At 42.8% G+C, this 22,704-nt stretch overlaps 1 protein-coding gene across 6 annotated transcripts in view; it reads left to right on the plus strand.

Annotated features, from left to right (window-relative positions):
* The window catches only part of LOC115165791 (microphthalmia-associated transcription factor), a 37,301-nt gene extending 15,271 nt beyond the window's left edge, over positions 1–22,030 (plus strand). Inside the window, exons 1-10 of one of the 6 annotated variants that reach the window (XM_029719158.1) lie at positions 1,534–1,648; positions 3,939–4,203; positions 16,829–17,032; positions 17,307–17,402; positions 17,813–17,927; positions 18,143–18,235; positions 18,713–18,769; positions 18,914–18,989; positions 20,816–20,963; positions 21,174–22,030. In XM_029719158.1, coding sequence (XP_029575018.1) covers positions 1,566–1,648; positions 3,939–4,203; positions 16,829–17,032; positions 17,307–17,402; positions 17,813–17,927; positions 18,143–18,235; positions 18,713–18,769; positions 18,914–18,989; positions 20,816–20,963; positions 21,174–21,596 — 1,560 coding nt within the window. In that variant the 5' untranslated portion in view covers positions 1,534–1,565 and the 3' untranslated portion in view covers positions 21,597–22,030. Of the gene's footprint in view, positions 1–1,533; positions 1,649–3,938; positions 4,204–16,828; positions 17,033–17,306; positions 17,403–17,812; positions 17,928–18,142; positions 18,236–18,712; positions 18,770–18,913; positions 18,990–20,815; positions 20,964–21,173 lie in introns of those variants that run through there. The other 5 variants (XM_029719156.1, XM_029719157.1, XM_029719159.1 and 2 more) reach the window with 5 other exon arrangements.
* The last annotated feature ends 674 nt before the right edge of the window (positions 22,031–22,704 follow it).

Raw genomic sequence — 22,704 nt, forward strand, 5'->3', positions numbered from 1 at the left:
TTCTCCAAAAAGTCAGATCTGTGTCCCCATGTGCAGTTGCAAACCGTAGTCTGGCTTTTTTTATGGCTGTTTTGGAGCAATGGCTTCTTCCTTGCTGAGCAGCCTTTCAGGTTATGTCAATATAGGACTAGTTTTACTGTGGATATAGATACTTTTGTACCTGTTTCCTCCAGCATCTTCACAAGGTCCTTTGCTGTTGTTCTGGGATTGATTTGCACTTTTCGCACCAAAGTACGCTCATCTCTAGGAGACAGAACGTGTCTCCTTCCTGAGCATATGACGGCTGCATAGTCCCATGGTGTTTATACTTGCGTACTATTGTTTGTACAGATGAACGTGATACCTTCAGGCATTTGGAAATTGCTCCCAAGGATGAACCAGACTTGTGGAGGTCTACAATTTTTTTCTGAGGTCTTGGCTGATTTCTTTTTATTTTCCCATGATGTCAAGCAAAGAGGCACTGAGTTTGAAGGTAGGCCTTAAAATACATCCACAGGTACGCCTCCAATTGACTCAAATTATGTCAATTAGGCTATCAGAAGCTTTTAAAGCCATGACATCATTTTCTGGAATTTTCCAAGCTGTTTAAAGGCACAGTCAACTTAGTGTATGTAAATTTCTGACCCACTGGAATTGTGATACAGTGAATTATAAGTGAAATAATCTGTCTGTAAATAATTGTTGGAAAAATTACTTGTGTCATGCATAAAGTAGATGTCCTAACCAACTTGACAAAACTATAGTTTGTTAACAAGAAATTTGTGGAGTGGTTGAAAAACTAGTTTTAATGACTCCAACCTAAGTGCATGTAAACTTCCGACTTCAACTGTATATGCTAGAGGCACCAGGCAGCAGTGTTCTGAGCAGAGGGGGTTGGTTGGGTAGGTCAAGGTTCTGAGCAGAGGGGGTTGGTTGGGTAGGTCAAGGTTCTGAGCAGTGGGGGTTGGTTGCGTAGGTCAAGGTTCTGAGCAGAACAGCGTGCAGTAGTGCTGCTCTAACTCCACCTCCAGCAGGGAGACTGTGTAGTGCTGTCAGGAACACCTGATCCAACCAGGAACCAAGACACCTGCAGACTGCAGTCACTGGACTCTGGGCTCTGTGTGTCTCAGAAGGTGATTGTGAAGGTGAGCCCAGAGGAAGAAGTGTACCTTATGGTGGGGGAAAGGGGCGGGGCCAGGATAACTCCTTGTATTTACTTGTGTCCTTCTGCACACATGGCTACTCATTGTTTGACCAGGGTCAATCTTTCCGGTCTGAGGATCTTGATGTTGATGCAGTAAGGAATGTAAGTAGCTCAGTTAGTGTACAACACCTCCCGTTTGATAGATCATGTCTTGAACAGACAACACAGCACTGCTCCCGTGCTCTAGCCCACTCTCTCTCTCTCTCTCTCTCTGTGTCACTGTGTGTGGATTGGTGTTGACCGGACGGGGCTGTTCCTCCCTGGGTAGCTCTATGTAGGGATTGGAGTTCCCAGGCCTGGCCCTGGAGCCTCCCCCTTGTGACACACTTACAGGGCTGCATTGGCAACATGACTTTCACTGCTCTCCAAGGACAGCTGTCTGATGCACCTTCAGGAAAAACGAACAAACATGGAGGCCTTAGGAGTCCAAGTGCACAGACCCTGCTCCTTTTATACTAACCACCTGTGAGTAGCATGCTGCTATGTGTGCATGCAGGTGTGTGTTTATGTTTGAGAGTTGAATGTGCGTGTGTTAGAAAGAGTGAGATAGAAGGTTTATGTGGGTGCAGAGTGAAACGTGCATTTGGACTATAAATACAATACATCTATATGGCTATTAATAGCACTCTCTCTAGGCAGTAACTTTAGGTTGCAGTTTGTTTGCTGCTCAGGGTTTTACTTGCCAATGCAGTGTTTTGATTTTGGACAGATAGGTCAGAAGCTTTTGCATTGGAATTCAAGAAATGTATGTGCAATTTAGGCTAAGTACTATAGCCAGAATGCATTTAATGCTTTGGTGCATTATCCTTTTGTTTGGAACTCATATGTAATTATACAGATATGTAGATCTTGAAACGTGAAAGATATTCAGCCAAGATTGAAGGACAATTAAAAGTTGACTAGAGAAATACTTATTTAAATGTTTTGTCTAATAGCATTGTTATGATGTTTGGAGACAGAATACAAAGCACATAGATATGATATAACATGTATTGTTTATTATGTTGTCATTATCACTATTTGTTTTTTATAGGTATTAGTATTGTTATTGAGCTGTTATTGTGCCATTGTTCATTGTGAGGCTAGATTGATGGCTCTCCCACTAGGCCAAGCCATTCTTTATCCAGCAGGTCATTAAGGTGTGTGAGGGTGGGCTGCACCCTCCTCTCCTAAGCCATTGAACCACCTCCAGTCCAGGAGCTCTCTCTCTCCATTAAAAACCTCTCGGCCAGAGGGTGTGGCCATGCAAGACTGTGCAGCCATTGTGTTTCCTGATACATATGCACAGAGAGGAGGTGTGTGCACACACAATAGTGGAAAGTTGAACCAGACAAAAGGTCTTTTTTATGGGTTTCAGTATTCTGCTTAGGAACAACTGGGCAAAAAGCCATCTGGCAGCCAGTCAATGTGTTAGTGAGGGCAGAACCTACACACACAGTGGTCAATGGTTGTAATCTTGAGTCTGCCTCAATACAATTCTGCTTATTCTACTATGTAAGATGATAGAGGTATACCATATACACAAGGGTTTACTGGTTATGAAACTTTTTCGGATGCATTTTGTAAATACCACAAGTGCAAGAGTTGAGAATCAACATTTTGCTGATCTTTGTCTCTCTTGAATGCATGTTAGGGGATGTCCTACATATGAACTTAATGAAGGGCCACAGAAGCACAACAGATCGATATTATCTGGAGATTCCAAAATGTAAAGTGAGGATGAAAATTATTTTGAATCCACCACAGGAAGCATTTTGGTCTTGTGTAAGTCAGGTCTCCCAACCGATGTGTGTCAAAAGAGATGATTCACTTGCCCCAGACAAGCCATAATCGGTTTGCAAAAAGGAGGAAAAGGCACCGACTGAATTTCCTCCATGTTCTAGACCTCAGAGCTGTATATTAACCCCTCTCATTGTGGTTAAAGTGTGGAAAATGGCATTTGGTGTCAGGCTTCTTCAAGTTTATGAACATTTTGGGGCCTAAAATCCAGTGTTCGTACGATTACATTAAAAAACGTTATATAAAGTATGTAGACCTATCTTTAATGCATCTCAGTTGTCAGAAATATGATGCGTAAGATCACTTTTTTATTTTATGAGGGGTTGACATGAGCTTATATAAAATAAAGGGAAAGCTCAGTGCGGAGGGATGGCTGTAGAGCAAGGTTGCGATTGACCAGACTGGCTAATTAGTCCGATTACTGCACAGCTTGATTGGCAAGGCGTTTTGCTGAGGTTTTTATCAAATCACTCACTCAGGGAAGACTTCATCCAGACAGCTTCTGCTCCAGCACACACTCTATATTTTAGGCCTACAGCAAGATTCTGTCTGGAAAACAGCAAGTGTCTACATTTGAGAACATAGGGAGAACTGAAACTGTGAAGAAAAGTTCCCCTTTCTGAGTCATTGTTTTGATCCAAGTATGGGATGTTGGCTACATTTAAACACTATACAGACAAGACTAGAAGGAGATACGTTAGGGTTAAGATTCCTCCTCAGGGATGGTGTTCAGTATTCTGCAGCAGACACAACTTTCTGGCTTGCAGACCAGCAGGAGACATTTAGAAGAAATCTTTAGGTTTTCTCACTGTGATGTGGCGTCTTCCTGATCCCAGTACTGTAGATCCTAATGCTCCAATGCCTCTCTCTTTTCCTTGACCTCTCTTTCACTCCTTAACGCTCACTCTTACCTCCCTAACCCCCCCTCTTCCTCTCTCCTGATGCCCTGCCTGGTGTTTGTCTCTCCGTCCTGCAGTAATCCGTTAGACCAGCAATGCTCATCTTCCAAGCCCCCGTTGGGCTCTTCCGCCATGACATCACGAATCCTGCTGCGGCAGCAGTTGATGCGAGAGCAGCTCCAGGAGCAGGAGCGGCGGGAGCAGCAGAGACGTCAGGCCTCCTCCACCTCGTTGCACCACCAGACCACCGACGGCCACATCCACACCCAGACCCCGGCCATCAACGTCAGCGCGCCCCCCAGCCTTCCCCCCGCATCCCAGCTGCCCATGGAGGTGCTGAAGGTAAGCAATAAGTATTGTCAGTTCTCACACCTGATGACACAGGTGACACACCCCCTCTCTGGCTGGCTGCTTCACTGTGATCTGCCAAACATGCCACTCCTCACACAATTCCAGAGGTCTCACTATCACCTCTAGATGCAGGCTTTCACACTCAGATGTTGTTTGAAGAAGTTACTGTGGGTTGGATGACTCTATATTGGCAACTTGATCATGAATCTTCTGGACAGTCGAGCAAGCACGGTTTACTATGATACGGTGTAAAACACGTGGAGGTGAGAAGTGTTTTAAAACGCATATGGGGATGATCTTTCCTGAGAGAATTCCTCTTTAATGCATGCTGTGCTTCCATCCATTTGGATTTAGCCATCTTTAATCCTGTTTGCTGAGCTACCTTCATATCTTTTCATAGCTTTGATTCATTGTTAATCTGCTCTGGGTGACTAGACTGTTGCAAATTTTCTGAAAGTTAGGGGAGACAAGAGATTGATAACTACCACAACGCACTACTATACTATAGTGCATTCAGCAAAACAAAGATCATTTGGTAAGTTTTTTTTAGATTCCTTTATATTTGTTTGTCCTTCTTTGGAAAAAATATAACTAAATATAAAAAATACTAATAAAAAAAGGTAAAGATTAAGTGTTGAAGTGTATCCCAAACTTCATATCTAAAGCATGACTGGATAGATATTTCTCCTTTGCGTTTTCCTTTGAATTTGACAAATTTCCTGTTGTTTCCAACATTGTCACTGCAACATTCTGATTGATTGTTATCACTGGAAAAAATTGAATGTTTTCATTTCTTAAGAAAATTCAGAGAATATGAATCATAAACAATAAAGATAATAACACAATGATACCGTTTTATGACACAATGATACAGGACGTGGTAGCTTCCTAGCATGAACTGCCTGACAAGCATTTCTTAAGAGCATACTGCCACCCATTCACAAAACAGTGAGGGTATGTTTTTACAATGTATGCATTATTTTTTAAGTTTTCACACTTTTCTGGGGCACAACCTAATTTTAAGGAGATCAGGCGAGACAGTCATTTCTGATTATGACTGCTTTAGGACTTGTTTATTTCTGAACCCTCTGAACATGTAGATTCACTGCAGATTTACTAGAAGTATTGTAGTAATTTAGCAGTAGAAAAGCCCTAGTCCATGTTTTACAGCAATTCGTGTAATTGTTGTGATTGAAGTTTACGCTGGTAGGATTTTGCCATCTGGGTAGTCCATTTATAACCATTTCGGTTTGTTAAAGTAGGTTGTATGTGTGCAAGTGTTCTATATCAATGTAATATTTCATTATAGCAAGTATGTTTAATATTCTATTGATTGATAGCTTTTGTGGAAATATAACACAGATTATATATTTACAGTTCATTTGGAAAGTATTCAGACGCCTTTACTTTTTCCACATTTTGATACAGTACACTACAGGCTTATTATAAAATGTATTTAAAAAAAAAATAATCCCTCATCAATCCACACCAATACCCCATAATGACAAAGCAAAAACACGTTTTTAGAAATTGTTGCAAATTTAATAAAAATAATACACTGAAATATTACATTTACATAAGTATAGAGACCCTTTACTCAGTACTTTATTGAAGCACATTTGGCAGCGATGACAACCTCTAGTCTTCTTGGGTATGATGCTATAAGCTTGGCACACCTGTATTTGTGGAGTTTCTCCCATTCGTCTCTGCAGATCCTCTCAAGCTCTGTCAGGTTGGATGGGGAGCATTGCTGCACAGCTATTTTCAGGTCTCTCCAGAGATGTTCGATCGGATTCAAGTCCGGCCCACTCAAGGACATTAAGAGACTTGTCTCGAAGCCACTCCTGCGTTGTCTCGGCTGTGTGCTTAGGGTCGTTGTCCTGTTGGAAGGTGAACCTTCACCCCAGTCTGAGGTCCTGAGCGCTCTGGAGCAGGTTTTCATCAAGGAGCTCTCTGTATTTTGCTGCATTCATCTTTCCCTCGATCCTGACTAGTCTCCCAGTCCCTGCCGCTGAAAAACATCCCCACAGCATGATGCTGTCACCACCATGTTTTACCGTAGGTATGGTGCCAGGTTTCCTCCAAACGTGACGCTTGGCATTCAGACCAAAGAGTTTAATCTTGGTTTCATCAGACCAGAGAATCTTGTTTCTCATGGTCTGAGTCTTTAGGTGCCTTTTGGCAAACTCCAAGCAGGATGTCAGGTGCCTTTTTCTGAGGAGTGGCTTCCGTCTGGCCACTCTACCAAAAAGGCCTGATTGGTGGAGTGCTGCAGAGATGGGATTACCTTCCAGAAGGCCAACCATCTCCACAGAGGAACTCTGGAGCTCTGTCAGAGTGACCTTCGGGTTCTTGGTCACCTTGCTGACCACGGCCCTTCTCCCCCGATTGCTCAGTTTGGCGAGGCAGCCAGCTCTAGGAAGAGTCTTGGTGATTCCAAACTTCTTCCATATAAGAATGATGGAGGCCACTGTGTTCTTGGGGACCTTCAATGCTGCAGAACCTTTTTGATACCCTACCCCAGACCTCTGCCTTGACACAATCCAGTCTCGGAGCTCTACGCACAATTCCTTTGACCTCATGTCTTGGTTTTTGCTCTGACATGCACTGTCAACTATGTAACCTTATATAGACAGGTGTGTGCCTTTCCAAATCATGTCCAATCAATTAAATGTACCACAGGTGGACTCCAATCAAGTTGTAGAAACATCTCAAGGATGATCAATGGAAACAGGATGCACCTGAGATCAATTTTGAGTCTCATAGCAAAGGGTCTGAATACTTATGTAAATAAGGTATTTCTCTTTTTTATTTTTAATACATTTGCAAAAATAAAATAATGTCATTATTGGTTATTGTGTGTAGATTCATGAGGAACATGTTTTATTTAATCAATTTTAGAATAAGGCTGTAACGTAACAAAATGTGGAAAAAATGTTTTAAGGTAAAGTTAAAGCCTTAATTCTATTATGTAAAATTCCATTCCATATAGTATAAATTAGTAGGATAGTAGTAGAAATAGTGCCCCCCTCTTGTCATCATACTGAACATGTGTGGCATGGGTCCAACAATTGAAACCATTGCCCTCCACATACAGCATAAACATTACTTATCCTATACTCTGTAAAATCGTTAGCTCTTTGAAAGGTTTAGGATAACCCCATAAAAGAGTACAATACGACAAGCTGGAAGACATTTCTGTGATTCAAGTTTGGAGCTTATGGGCATTCTTCATTGACTGAAATTCCCCCATATGAAAGGCCTGTTCCTGTCTAGCACTAAGCACTGTAGACCAGGGTTTACCTGCTCGCCTGTCTGTGACTAGATTAGCACAGTCCACACACAAAGCTACACAAAATTAGCTTAGGGGTACCAGGCAGGGCTGCTGGACCTTAAAGGTGAAAACATTAAGCTCAGATGAGTTTGTCTAAAGACAGATTGGGTCCTTAATTAACCAAGTGACCACTGACCTTTGGAGGAATATGTACGGTATCAGTTTGGGGATCAGGACAAAGGCAAGCAGTCTTACTACACACCCTAACTCTAATTCAGCGAAGAATGCTCATAATTAGCCCCACTGCTTTCATTCCATGGCATAAGAGGGAAAAAACACTAGCTTTGAAATTTATTTTGGATCATTTCCTAAAAGGGTTCAACATGATTTCTAGATTTAGTGAAAAGGAATTTAGCGTATTATGAGAAGAACAAAGCACTGTTCATAGTGTTCAGCTCTGAAAATGACAGGATGTGTTCTTTTGGATCGCGCTGCATCAAAAGTATGCATTAATGAAACATGTACAGATGTAGGATCTTAATTTGAGCCAGCTTGCTACAACCGGAAAATAATCCTGCAGCAACAAGAAATTTGAATTATAATGTGGGTTATAATTAATGGACATTTTTTGTAGGGATTGGTACATTTTGTGCGGCACCTCGCTCCGCGGGTAATATTACATTTCATTACATTACATTACATTGGAACGATTTGATTAGTGTATTGTTAGCTAGCTACACAGTTGTATCTGCTGTCTTTGTATCAAGGATACAGGTGTAGCTCTGAGGAACTAACAAGGTTAGCTAGCTGTATTCTTTCGTTCGCGCCGTTTTCGAAACGGCGTCAACACCACAACGCCACTGCTAGGTAGCCGACTTTACCAATTAGCAGTACTGTAGAAACTATATACATTACAACGGAACGATTTGACTAGTGTAACGTTAGCTAGCTACATAGTTGTCTTTGTATCAAGTTAAAGGCGTAGTACAGAGTAAATATCGAGGTTAGCTAGCCAGCTACATTTTCTAACAGTCTACAACGCGCCCACTGCTAGCTAGCTAACCCTACCAGCCAGCTGTATCATTTTTAGTCAATAAGATTTTTGACACGTAATGTAACGACCCTGGGTTTATAAGCGCGGAAATCGACTCTGCCGCTTGAGCATGCTTTTGCGGCACAGTCGATAGCGCGCCGGACTTCGGGCTTGAAGTTCGAGGGTTCGAAACATGCTCCTTGCTGTTTCATTACATTGGTGTCGGAAGTGATCGGACCTTGCATCCACGACAGTGCGTGTGCTTGGCCGGTGAGCGCGTTCCTGTAAGACGTAGAGTCGCAAGCTAGCGCGAGGACGCGCTCTTTGAAAGGAGGGAGTAGTGTAACGACCCTGGGTTTATAAGCGCGGAAATCGACTCTGCCGGACGAGCATGCTTTTGCGGCACAGTCGATAGCGCGCCGGACTTCGGGCTTTAACGTCGAGGGTTCGAGACCTGCTCCCTGCTGCCTGTTTCATTACAGTAAGCTTAACTTTCTGAACATTCGAGATGTGTAGTCCACTTGTGTAGCTAGCAGGACTGACTTTGTGTTAGCTAGCCAACGTTTAATTACTTCTGCGTTATGAACTAGACACGGACACGAATGATCCATTGGTAGCTTGTTGTTACCAAGTAGTGGTGCTAACCATGTGTTATAGGATGCTAGCATGCTAGTTAGCTAGTTAGCTACGGCGTCATAGGACACGGTGCACTAGGTTGGTTTTCACGGAAGAATACTGTACCAAGTTATCTAGCGGAATAAACTAAGTTTGAGCCTATTCCTGGAAACATTGAACCACTGTAGTTTACATCAATTTTAATTTCTAGTGGTAGCTAGAAAAGTTATATTTTAGCGTTTTAGTGTTTCAGTGAATTGTTAGTGACGGAGGCCCTGCTCTCTCGCTTCCCCAGTTGTTTAGTTAATTTTTCATGCCAATCTCCTTTGCATTAGCGTAGCCTATCAACTATGTGTCGGTCTATCCCTGTTCTCTCCTCTCTGCACAGGCCATACAAACGCTTCACATCGCGTGGCCGCTGCCACTGTAACCTGGTGGTCCAAGCGCGCACGACCCACGTGGAGTTCCAGGTCTCCGGCAGCCTCTGGAACTGCCGGTCTGCGGCCAACAAGGCAGAGTTCATCTCAGCCTATGCTACCCTCCAGTCCCTCGACTTCTTGGTGCTGATGGAAACATGGATTACCACAGAAAACACTGCTACTCCTACTGCTCTCTCCTCGTCTGATCACGTGTTCTCGCACACCCCGAGAGCATCGGGTCAGCGGGGTGGTGGCACTGGAATCCTCATCTCTCCCAAGTGGACATTCTCTCTTTCTCCCCTGACCCATCTGTCTATCTCCTCCTTTGAATTCCATGCTGTCACAATCACTAGCCCATTCAAGCTTAACATCCTTACCATTTATCGCCCTCCAGGTTCCCTTGGAGAGTTCATCAATGAGCTTGACGCCTTGATAAGTTCCTTTCCTGAGGATGGCTCACCCCTCACAATTCTGGTTGACTTTAACCTCCCTACGTCTACCTTTGACTCATTTCTCTCTGCCTCCTTCTTTCCACTCCTCTCCTCTTTTGACCTCACCCTCTCACCTTCCCCCCCTACTCACAAGGCAGCCAATACGCTTGACCTCATCTTCACTAGATGCTGTTCTTCTACTAATCTCACTGCAACTCCCTCCAAGTCTCCGATCACTACCTTGTATCCTTTTCCCTCTCGCTCTCCTCCAACACTACTCACTCTGCCCCTACTCAGATGGTATTGCACCGTCGCAACCTTCTCTCTCTCTCTCTCTCTCCTGCTACTCTCTTCCATCCTATCATCTCTTCCTTCTGCTCAAACCTTCTCCAACCAATCTCCTGATTCTGCCTCCTCAACCCTCCTCTCCTCCCTTTCTGCATCCTTTGACTCTCTATGTCCCCTATCCTCCCGACCAGCTCGGTCCTCCCCTCCTGCTCCGTGGCTTGACGACTCATTGCGAGCTCACAGAACAAGGCTCCGGGCAGCCGAGCGGCAATGGAGGAAAACTAGCCTCCCTGCGGACCTGGCATCTTTTCACTCCCTCCTCTCTACATTTTCCTTCTCTGTTTCTGCTGCTAAAGCCACTTTCTACCACTCTAACTTCCAAGCATCTGCCTCTAACCCTAGGAAGCTCTTTGCCACCTTCTCCTCCCTCCTGAATCCTCCTCCCCCTCCCCCCTCTCTGCGGATGACTTCGTCAACCATTTTGAAAAGAAGGTCGACGACATCCGATCCTCGTTTGTTAAGTCAAACGACACCGCTGGTCCTGCTCACATTGCCCTACCCTATGCTTTGACCTCTTTCTCCCCTCTCTCTCCAGATGAAATCTTGCGTCTTGTGATGGCCGGCCGCCCAACAACCTGCCCGCTTGACCCTATCCCCTCCTCTCTTCTCCAGACCATTTCCGGAGACCTTCTCCCTTACCTCACCTCGCTCATCAACTCATCCTTGACCGCTGGCTACGTCCCTTCCGTCTTCAAGAGAGCGAGAGTTGCACCCCTTCTGAAAAAACCTACACTCGATCCCTCCGATGTCAACAACTACAGACCAGTATCCCTTCTTTCTTTTCTCTCAAACTCTTGAACGTGCAGGCGTTGGCCAGCTCTCCTGCTATCTCTCTCAGAATGACCTTCTCGATCCAAATCAGTCAGGTTTCAAGGCTGGTCATTCAACTGAGACTGCTCTTCTCTGTGTCACGGAGGCTCTCCGCACTGCTAAAGCTAACTCTCTCTCCTCTGCCCTCATCCTTCTAGACCTATCTGCTGCCTTTGATACTGTGAACCATCAGATCCTCCTCTCCACCCTCTCCGAGTTGGGTATCTCCGGCGCGGCTCACTCTTGGATTGCGTTCTACCTGACAGGTCTCTCCTACCAGGTGGCGTGGCGAGAATCCGTCTCTGCACCACGTGCTCTCACCACTGGTGTCCCCCAGGGCTCAGTTCTAGACCCTCTCCTTTTCTCGCTATACACCAAGTCACTTGGCTCTGTCATATCCTAACATGGTCTCTCCTATCATTGCTACGTAGACGACACACAATTAATCTTCTCCTTTCCCCCTTCTGATAACCAGGTGGCGAATCGCATCTCTGCATGTCTGGCAGACATATCAGTGTGGATGACGGATCACCACCTCAAGCTGAACCTCGGCAAGACGGAGCTGCTCTTCCTCCCGGGGAAGGACTGCCCTTTCCATGATCTCGCCATCACGGTGGACAACTCCATTGTGTCCTCCTCCCAGAGTGCTAAGAGTCTCGGCGTGACCCTGGACAACACCCTGTCGTTCTCCGCTAACATCAAGGCGGTGACCCGATCCTGTAGGTTCATGCTATACAACATTCGCAGAGTACGACCCTGCCTTACACAGGAAGCGGCGCAGGTCCTAATCCAGGCACTTGTTATCTCCCGTCTGGATTACTGCAACTCCCTGTTGGCGGGGCTCCCTGCCTGTGCCATTAAACCCCTACAACTCATCCAGAACGCCGCAGCCCGTCTGGTGTTCAACCTTCCCAAGTTCTCTCACGTCACCCCGCTCCTCCGCACACTCCACTGGCTTCCAGTTGAAGCTCGCATCTGCTACAAGACCATGGTGCTTGCCTACGGAGCTGTGAGGGGAACGGCACCTCCGTACCTTCAGGCTCTGATCAGGCCCTACACCCAAACAAGGGCACTGCGTTCATCCACCTCTGGCCTGCTGGCCCCCCTACCTCTGCGGAAGCACAGTTCCCGCTCAGCCCAGTCAAAACTGTTCGCTGCTCTGGCACCCCAATGGTGGTATAAGCTCCCTCACGACGCCAGGACAGCGGAGTCAATCACCACCTTCCGTAGACACCTGAAACCCCACCTCCTTTAAGGAATACCTGGGATAGGATATAGTAATCCTTCTAACCCCCCCCCCCCCCAAAAAAGATAGATGTACTATTGTAAAGTGGTTGTTCCACTGGATATCTTAAGGTGAATGCACCAATTTGTAAGTCACTCGGGATAAGAGCGTCTGCTAAATGACGTAAATGTTAGGGCAAATCAAGTCTGACATTTTAAAGTGGAAATTACAAACTTTAGAAGCCTTTTTACACCTCGAATACACTACAAGTTTGCATTTCCTGCTGTTTGGGAAAATGATCAGCAACAAAGGAGTGATCAAATTAAGATCCTACATCTGTAATTATCCATGGGTGTCACATACTGTAATTTTCGTATTTACTAGTTTACAGATGGTCACTTTGGTTTAGCTTCAAAGATACCGTTGAGTTAAACTTGAGAAATTCATCAAATACAATTATTGAACCTTTGAGACATTAGACATTGTTTCATAATATAATGAAATTAATAGATCAGGAAAAATTGCATTAGGTTTAATTTCATGGATTAGATCAGGGGTTCCCAAACTTTTTACTTATCATTGGGTATTATGTATTCATGTGATATTTGAGTGACTAAAACATTACAACAAAATCTATGGGCTAAAAAAACCTAGCTAAAAAAATAGTAATTGACTTTATCGAGGAGGAGTTGCTTGTTGCCTCAGGACTGTGTTGGCCTGTCTTATTTTGGAAGTCAGATTATTTATTGTTTATTTTATCCTAGTAATATCCCATTAATCAAGTTTGAGCTAAGACTAAATTCAAGACATGTATCTTCAGACTTCACACGCGTTTCTCTCATGGAAGTTATAAACACCAAATGAGAACCGAAAGGCAAAGAACATGTAGTGTGGTTTGGAATAACTTCTAGTTCAGTTACTAGAGGCATAAAGTTAAATCTGTATTGAGTGAAATCAGTTCGACTAAGCCTGCATTCTGTATTCTGGCCAATTGTAATGCTTATTTTATATAATGTACAAGTAGTGTAGATTTTTTGTGTGCTTCTTGGCTCACTATATTGAGGTAATCCAGTGTTATAATCCATGTTATTATTCCAATTTAAATGTCAATCAATCAATGTAAAAAAATAACAAACAATTGCTGATCTTGTTCCATTGTCTCAATAACACCCTGGTACATAGATGTCGCTATCAATTCAAACCAATTCATCATAACAAAAGCAGTATTTACACACCTTCCGTATTCAATATTAGCAGAAGGAATTTGACCAGGTCATGAAAATACTGAGACAGATTGGTCCCGTGTGGCTCAGTTGGTAGAGCATGGTGTTTGCAATGCCAGGGTTGTGGGTTCGATTCCCACGGGGGACCAGTACGAGGAAAAAAAAGAAATTATGAAATGTATTCACTACTGTAAGTCGCTCTGGATAAGGGCGACTTACTAAATGACTAAAATGTAATGTAGATTGGCTGGAAGTATGTCTTGGTATTCTCTGATGGGAATGGATGTAGGACTGGTGTGAGAAATTAGAAAGATAAGTGTAAGATGTCGAACTCTGAAATATACAGGAAACATAGTGTCAATGGATTCTAACTTATGTTTTCCATATGTCAGATTTGCAGCAACATTTGCCTGTTCTCTGTACTGTACAATTATGAAATGTATTGTAACTGTCGGAGGTTGTGCATGTAGCCGTCATATTAGTAGTAATAGTAGCGTTAATTGCATGTTAAGACGTTAAGAGACTTGTTATCAGATTGTTCAGCATGTGTTGTTATGGCGCTTTCTAAGAAAACATACATGCTAATTATTTATATTTTTTAAGTGAATAATTGAACACCCGTGTACACAAACAGTGCAACTAGTACTTACTCCTCAATTACAGCTCAGAGGCTAATTACGTGTCTAGGATTGTTGGATGATTATTTGGCGTGCCATTTACAGCACATGAACACTATATAGATACAAATCAGGGATTGCTCACACCTCTGACATTTAGAAAATATTATTTGAACGGTTCCATTTGTTTAGGATGCATCTAATTATACACAATTCCTCCACCTCTTATTGTTGACGAACAGTGCATTTAAAGGACATTTAAAGCTGGCCCAGAAGGTTTTATTGCCTAATTGGTCAGGATGCATTCTCAACTTTGACCCCTTCAGTTATCACATGGTCGACATGCCTGAAATAACTTTCGACTCTCCCCAGGGGAATTCCCAAAATACCTCAGAGAGCTATTAATAGACCTGCCAGTTAGGATACATTCCTTATGGAATGACTAGAAATAGGGAATGACAATTTACATTGAGCAATACACATCTATTGAATTACCTTTTTAGTTTTTGTTGCATAAAACAAATAGGCCTACCAGTAAATGCTTATTACCATGTTATAGTAGAACAGTGTATGATATTCTCTATTGATGCTAGTGTGGTGTCAGTTGTTACTGTAGATACTATTTGCAAGGTTAAATAACCCCAGCCAATAAGGGCCCGGGGGAGGGACCGTCTGGTTCTGTTGCTGTGTTGTTGAGCCAAGAGTTCAGGAGGTGAATGGGGTTGTGAGGAGCTCCATCTGCCTCAAGCCTTTCCAAATAACCAGACTCTGTCATCCACACTTGGTTATCCTGAGCTCATTAACCACCTCACCAGTGAAATCAACTGCCATTCTGTAAGGCTGTCATTACGCTTTTAAAATGCACATTATGAACCCCCTTACTATCCTTACAGAAAAGTAGTTTGTATATTCTGTTGCTGTCAAAGCTGTTGCCTTTGTTTTTTGGTGGATAAGAGTACAGCTGTAAATGCTCTCTAACAGTATTTGGTTTAATTTGAAGTTATTAACATTTGATTGCCTTTCACATTTACCCCCTGTTTTGTCACACTTTTTGTAACCCAGGATTCTTGTGAAGGGCTTGAAAAGGAAAGATTAGATATTTACAAATTTGTACTTTTGATGGTAAGACATACTTTCTTTATCCAGAGCTTGTCCGGGCTTGGCTACAGCCAATTTCCACACGTGTTGGATAAACACACACGCTTCAGTACAACCGATTCTAAACTGAATTCTATCCCATTACTGGTTTATAATTGGTAATTTATCAGTTGGTCATCTTTGCTGTTGTTGGAAACCTTGAAAGCAGTGATGTACTGTCCTGTTAGGATTCAGGAATAACTTCATATTAGAGATAATGTTACAGGTAGCTGAAATCACATGTTTAGAAACATCTTATTACAATCTGCTTTCTACTCAGGTTTGAGTAAAGAATTAATAAAGTAGCCTCCCTTCAGCAACGTAATCACTTTATTGATTTTTTGTTTCAATTAAGATGTTTAGACAAACAACAAAATACAGTATATATTTTACTATATTATGAAGCATGTAGTTTACAAGAATAGTTTTAGCTCAGTGAGCCTATCATCCAAAAATAGCAGAGGAACCAGCCAGTGTGCAACAGCCATACATGTGGTTAAAGAGGAGATGAGAAGTTATCTGGCCTGGGGCAAGTGTCAGTAGACAGGGTGACCTGGTATAGGCTGTAGAAAGAGCCTCTTTGTAAGACTCCCACTCTGATGTCAAACTAGCACCATAAAGGCATAAATTCATATTTTACATAAAGCATCACAATCTTTAAAAGGTTAATTGTGTCTCACTTAGACTTGTTAACATGCGTAGCTAATTACTTTTTTCTGCCTTTTATAAGCTGAACTAGAGGTGTTCCTCCCCATATTATCAGTGTTGAAAGCAGCGGATGAAAGAGGAAGACAACCTCTCTGGTCTTGCATAGACTTTGAAAGGGAATATAATTAGGTTTTAAGGATCTCTTATTTGTAGTTGGAATATAAATTGTGCAATATGTTGGAGATGCTTGAATACCACCATTATTAGGTAGGTCCAGTATTATGTTGATTGAAATATATTTTATTTTCCCCCCCTTTTTCTTTTGGGGTATGGTAAGATAAACATAACATTTATTCAGATGGAACGTGTGACATGAATTGTGAATACATGTATTTATATCCAGGGATTATTTAGCTATCAAGAGATAGCACAGAAAAAAAAGATAAATGAAAAGAAAAGCTTACGGCTTACTGCTTTGGGATTTGCTAGTAATATTGATACATTCTAACATTTCAACCAATACTTGACTTTCTCTGGTCAAGTCAAGGACTCTATCACTAGTTGAGCTGACATGTATTTTATTTTCATATTAATTAGTAATCCGGTTCTCTTTATTATTATAAATGTATGGAAACATTTTCAAGGCTGTTTCTTGCTTATTTAGTAAGATAATATTCAGTGAGATATGAGAGCTCTTTTCTTGAGTGCACAGCACAACTGCAACATGACCAACGATCATCAACCCATCATAACAGCGTTTGAGGATTCTGACTCTCACTTATGTCTCTCCCTCTCCTCTCTCCCTCTTTCACTCCATCTCTCCCTACCTCCTCCAGGTGCAGACTCACCTGGAGAACCCCACCAAGTACCACATCCAGCAGGCCCAGCAGCAGCAGGTGAAGCGCTACCTGGGCAAGCTTGGCTCCCTGCCCTGCCCCAACCAGTCCTCTGACCACAGGGGCATGGCTCTGGGGCCGGGCAACAGTGCCCCCAACAGCCCTATGGCCTTACTCACCCTCAACATCAACTGTGAGAAAGAGGTAACGCAAAATGTAACATGGCCATAGGTGCCGAGCTACAATGCAGTGTGTGTAAATTCAGTGTGCTTTTCACACCATGATATCTGCCAATTTTTGATTACTTCTACTTCAAAGCAATGTGTATTTGAGTAATGAATGGTAGTAGCACCATGGAGTTGGATAATACATATTAATTGATAAGGAAATGGGATTTTCTGTTGATTAACCCTTAATTGAATCACTGTCTATTAGAAAATATGTTATCTCAAATTCATTTTTTTATTTTTTATTATAGATGGATGATGTCATTGATGACATAATTAGTCTGGAATCGAGTTATAACGACGATATCCTTGGATTAATGGACCCAGGGCTTCAGATGGCCAATACGGTATGATTGCCTTAATTTACTGTCTGAGCTGACAAGGGGAAATCTGTCTATGTGCCCTTGAGCAAGGCACTTAACCCTAATTTTCTCCAGGGGCGCAGTACTATGGCTGACCCTGTAGAACAACACATCTCACTGCACCTATCCGGTGGAGGCCTATGTGACAATTCATAGTAGATGTGTCTACAAATACAGCAAAGTGTTTGCTTCCAGATCATTGTTCCTAGGCCGTCATTGAAAATAAGAATTTGTTCTTAACTGACTTGCCTAGTTAAATAAAGGTAAAATAAAAAATTAAAATTGTGTAAACACATTTTTAAAGGGTTAACTACTCATGTGTCAAGCACCACCTGTGCCAGGTATATTTCACCCTGCTAACATTACTATTGTCTGTGGTTATCTTTTCTCATCAGATCGCTGTCAACACTAACCTCTTGGATATTTATGGTAACCAGGGCATGCCCCCTCCAGGCCTGGCCATCAACTCCTGCCCTGCCAACCTGCCCAACATCAAAAGGGAATACTCAGGTGAGCATGACCCCATTACATGGAAAACATCCAGATTCAAACATGGTGTTACAAATTACTCTCCAGACCTTTGTGACTGAGCAATATGTCTAAAAGTGTCAGGGAAATGTGTATGCATGTGCTTTGCATTGATATTGTTTTTGATTATTGTAAACTTTGTTATTTTATCATTCAAAATAAAGAGAAATGCATTGAAAATTGTATGTGCCAAATAGTTTCCCAATCTCCAGCCATCATGCATATGCTGGACAAGTCTGGATCGTGTAGCAAGTTTGAGAACTATCAAAGGCCTGAAGGGTTTCCTGTAGGTATGTCTGCATAGTCATATTTACTTTAGCTAACTGTGAGTTTGAGTTGGGTTACACGGGTGCATATTGCTTAGCCTATAATGTGCTCAGCACAGTTTCATTTATTTTCTTCCCGAAACTAACTAAACGTTTCTGGCATAACTGTTTTGTTGTGTGTCAACATCAGTGTTTTGCCATTGTCTTACAGATGTAGGATCTTAAATTGATCCAGTTTGAAAATAATCCTGCAGCAACAAGAAATGTGAATTATTATGTGGATTATAATTAATGGGTATTTTTGTAGGGGTTGGTACATTTTTCATAAGGTAAAATAAAATCTGAAATTTCAAAGTGAAAATTACACATTTTAAACCTCAAATACACTACAAGTTTTACATTTCCTGCATTGCAAGTATGTTCTCCTGCAACAGGGTTATCAAATGAAGATCCCACATCTGTAGTCATTGTCCATACCTAATGCTAACTGCTTTGTTTCAGAAGCAGAGGTCAGGGCAATGGCAAAGGAACGACAGAAGAAGGATAACCATAATTTGAGTGAGTTTTGTTATACAGTAATCATCAGCTATCTAGTAATATCATGTGGGTTGTTTAGATATGCTGTGATATTACCTTTTCATTATTACATTTTGCATGATTGATTGTTTCTTATTGTTCTCTTCTTGCCCCTATTTCCTGTAGTTGAGAGAAGACGGAGGTTTAACATCAACGACCGGATCAAAGAATTGGGGACCATGATTCCTAAATCAAATGATCCGTAAGTTGCGTATGTTGACGTGGATTTTAAGTCTTTCTATCAGATACAGCGCAGTCTGGAATTATTGGATCTCTTGATAAAGATGAGCAAAAAAATTCATAAAATCAGTAACACAAATACTGGGCTATATTGTATACTCCAAAAATTAGAACAATTATATTATTTAATACTAATACAATTGCACGGAGAATGAGATTTTGTGTAACAAGTAATTAAAACAAATCTCAAAAAGATATGGGTCAAAATGATTGGATCCCATTTTTGACATTTTAGTCATTTAGCAGACGCTCTTATCCAGAGCGACTTCAGTAGTGAATGCATACATTTCATACTTTGCAAACACCATGCTCTACCAACTGAGCCACACATCCCCTGTTTTCGATACTCCAGTAAGGGAAAGGGATTCAGTTGTACACCTGAATACATTCAACTGAAATGTGTATTCCGCATTTAACCCAACCACTCTGAATTAGAGCTGCCATAATCGACATCCACATCTCGGTGCCCGGAGAACAGTGGGTTAACTGCCTTGCTCAGGGGCAGAACAACAGATTTTTACCTTGTCAGCTCAGGGATTCATCGGGTATTCAATCCAGCAACCTTTCGGTTACTGGCCCAAAGCTCTAACCACTAGGCTACCTGCCGCCCCCCTCCCCTTGTAAGGATAACGACAATGAGTCTTTTTCTAAAATGTTTTATGAGATTGGGGAACACACTAGGAGGGATCTTAGACCATTCCTCCATACAGAATCTTTCCAGATCCTTGATATATTTTGTCTGCGCTAATCAATTGCCCTCTTCAATTCAAACCACAGGTTTTCAATGTTTCTGAGATGGCCATTGCAAAATGTTGATTTAGTTTTTTTCTTTGTGGATTTTGATGTTTACTTGCTGGAATATTCACTTGCGGCCAAGTTTCAGCCTCCTAGCAGAGGCAACCAGGTTTTTGGCAAAAATGTCCTGGTACTTGGCAAAGTTCATAATGCCGTTGACCTTAACACAGACCCCAGGACCAGTGGAAGCAAAATAGCCTCATAACATCAAAGATCCACCACCATATTTTACAGTAGGGATGACGTATTTTACTACATATGCATTGTTCTTTCGAAGGCCAAACCCACCGCTGGTGTGTGTGGCCAACGACCTCCATTTTCGTGTCAATTTTCGTGTCATATGACCATAGCACTGGTTCCAATCCAAGTGCCAATGACGTTTAGCAAACTCCAGGCGGTGCTATGGTCAGATGACATGAAAATAGAGGTATTTGGCCACGGGTTTGGCCTTCAAGGATCTGGAAAGATTCTGTATGGTGAAATGGTCTAAGATCTCTCCCAAAGTGTTCTCTAATCTCATAAAACATTTTAGAAAAAGGCTCAGTATTGTTATCCTTCCAAGGGGAGGGTACTGGAGTATTGAAAACAGGGGATCCAATGCTGACCCCTATCTTTTAGCATTTTTTTTTAAATTACTTGTTCAATAATATCTCTTTCTCTGAGCAATTCTATTAGTATAAAATAATATAATTGTTCTTTTTTTAAGCATACAACAAAGCTCAGTATTTGTATTATTTATTTCATACAGTCTTTTTTGCTCATCTTTATCAAAGGATCCAATAATTCCAGACCCCACTGTATATATATAATGGGTCAGACATTGACCCTAGGCTAGAGTTTACGATAATTATAGATCAATGCCTCAGTTTATTTTCAGTGCATCCATATCCTTGAGAATTGTGTGAGTTAGAACGTTGTCAGTGTACTCTAGAATGCTAACAGTTCAGGCTGATAAAATCTTGCTGGCCTGCCGTGCCCCTCTCTGGTCCTCAGGGATATGCGTTGGAACAAAGGCACCATTCTCAAGGCATCAGTGGACTACATCAGGAAGCTACAGAGGGAGCAGCAGAGGGCCAAAGAGCTGGAGAACAGGCAGAAGAAGCTGGAGCACGCCAATAGACACCTGATGCTGCGAATACAGGTACAGCATGGTAGGCCGTGGGGCACTGGGAGAGATAAGGAGCTTCTAGCCATGCCTTCAAAATGTCACATACTGTATTAGCCAATCAAAGTAGGATTGAATTGAGATGAGGCTCTTCTATATTCTGGATGGTGTCAGATATGCAGCATGCAGACAGACAATGTTGATAACACTTTCCTTTCTCTTTCTCCCTCCCTTGATGGGGTTCAGGAGTTGGAGATGCAAGCTCGTGCCCATGGTCTGACCACAGACACATCTGCCCTCTGCTCAGCTGAGCTCTCAGCCCGAGGCATCAAGCAGGAGCCAGCCCTGGGAGACTGCCACCAGGATCTGTACCATATCCACTCTCAGCACCAGCACCACCCAGCCTGCACTCCAGACCAGGTTCAGTACACCACCTTGGAGCTCAACGATGGAGCATCTCCCTACACCAAGGGCCACGGGGGAGTCTCAGGTGACCAGGGGCCTTACGGCGGTCATCTTAAGGGGGCCTTGATGGACATCCTGATGGACGACACCTTGTCCCCTGTGAGAGGGGGAGACCCCCTGCTTTCCTCTGTCTCGCCCGGGGCTTCTAAGGACAGCAGCTGCTCAGGCAGCAAAAGCATGGAAGAGAACGACCAGAGCTGTTAGCACTCACTGCTGCCCACTCCACTCACCTGCATCTTTATCTCCACCCCTTCAACCTGTTCTGTGTTGTGTTGAGGCCTCCTCAGACGTCTCCCGTCAGTAGCTATCTTCAGCCAACTGCTGGTTAGTTCGTTTGTTTTCAGGTGTTTACACATATTACATTTTTCATTGTTATTCTTTTGTTTGTTTATTATATGGTATCATTGGGTTCTGAAAGCCGTCAAACTGAATTTAGTTCAGTTTCGCTTATGTTTTTATTATAAATTACATTTTAATAGATCATGCTCTGATTTTATCTATACTTTTATGACAATGAGTCAGGGAGCGATATCTCACACATACTGTACCTGTGTATAGTCATCATGGTATAGGGCAGGCTTATAATAGTTATATGTACATACACTGCTCAAAAAAATAAAGGGAACACTTAAACAACACAATGTAACTCCAAGTCAATCACACTTCTGTGAAATCAAACTGTCCACTTAGGAAGCAACACTGATTGACAATAAATTTCATATGCTGTTGTGCAAATGGAATAGACAACAGGTGGAAATTATAGGCAATTAGCAAGACACCCCCCAATAAAGGAGTGGTTCTGCAGGTGGGGACCACAGACCACTTCTCAGTTCCTATGCTTCCTGGCTGATGTTTTGGTCACTTTTGAATGCTGGCGGTGCTTTCACTCTAGTGGTAGCATGAGACGGAGTCTACAACCCACACAAGTGGCTCAGGTAGTGCAGCTCATCCAGGATGGCACATCAATGCGAGCTGTGGCAAGAAGGTTTGCTGTGTCTGTCAGCGTAGTGTCCAGAGCATGGAGGCGCTACCAGGAGACAGGCCAGTACATCAGGAGACGTGGAGGAGGCCGTAGGAGGGCAACAACCCAGCAGCAGGACCGCTACCTCCGCCTTTGTGCAAGGAGGAGCAGGAGGAGCACTGCCAGAGCCCTGCAAAATGACCTCCAGCAGGCCCCAAATGTGCATGTGTCTGTTCAAAAGGTCAGAAACAGACTCCATGAGGGTGGTATGAGGGCCCGACATCCACAGGTGGGGGTTGTGCTTACAGCCCAACACCGTGCAGGACGTTTGGCATTTGCCAGAGAACACCA

This window comes from Salmo trutta, chromosome 28, assembly GCF_901001165.1.
Source record: "Salmo trutta chromosome 28, fSalTru1.1, whole genome shotgun sequence".
NCBI lineage: Eukaryota > Metazoa > Chordata > Actinopteri > Salmoniformes > Salmonidae > Salmo > Salmo trutta.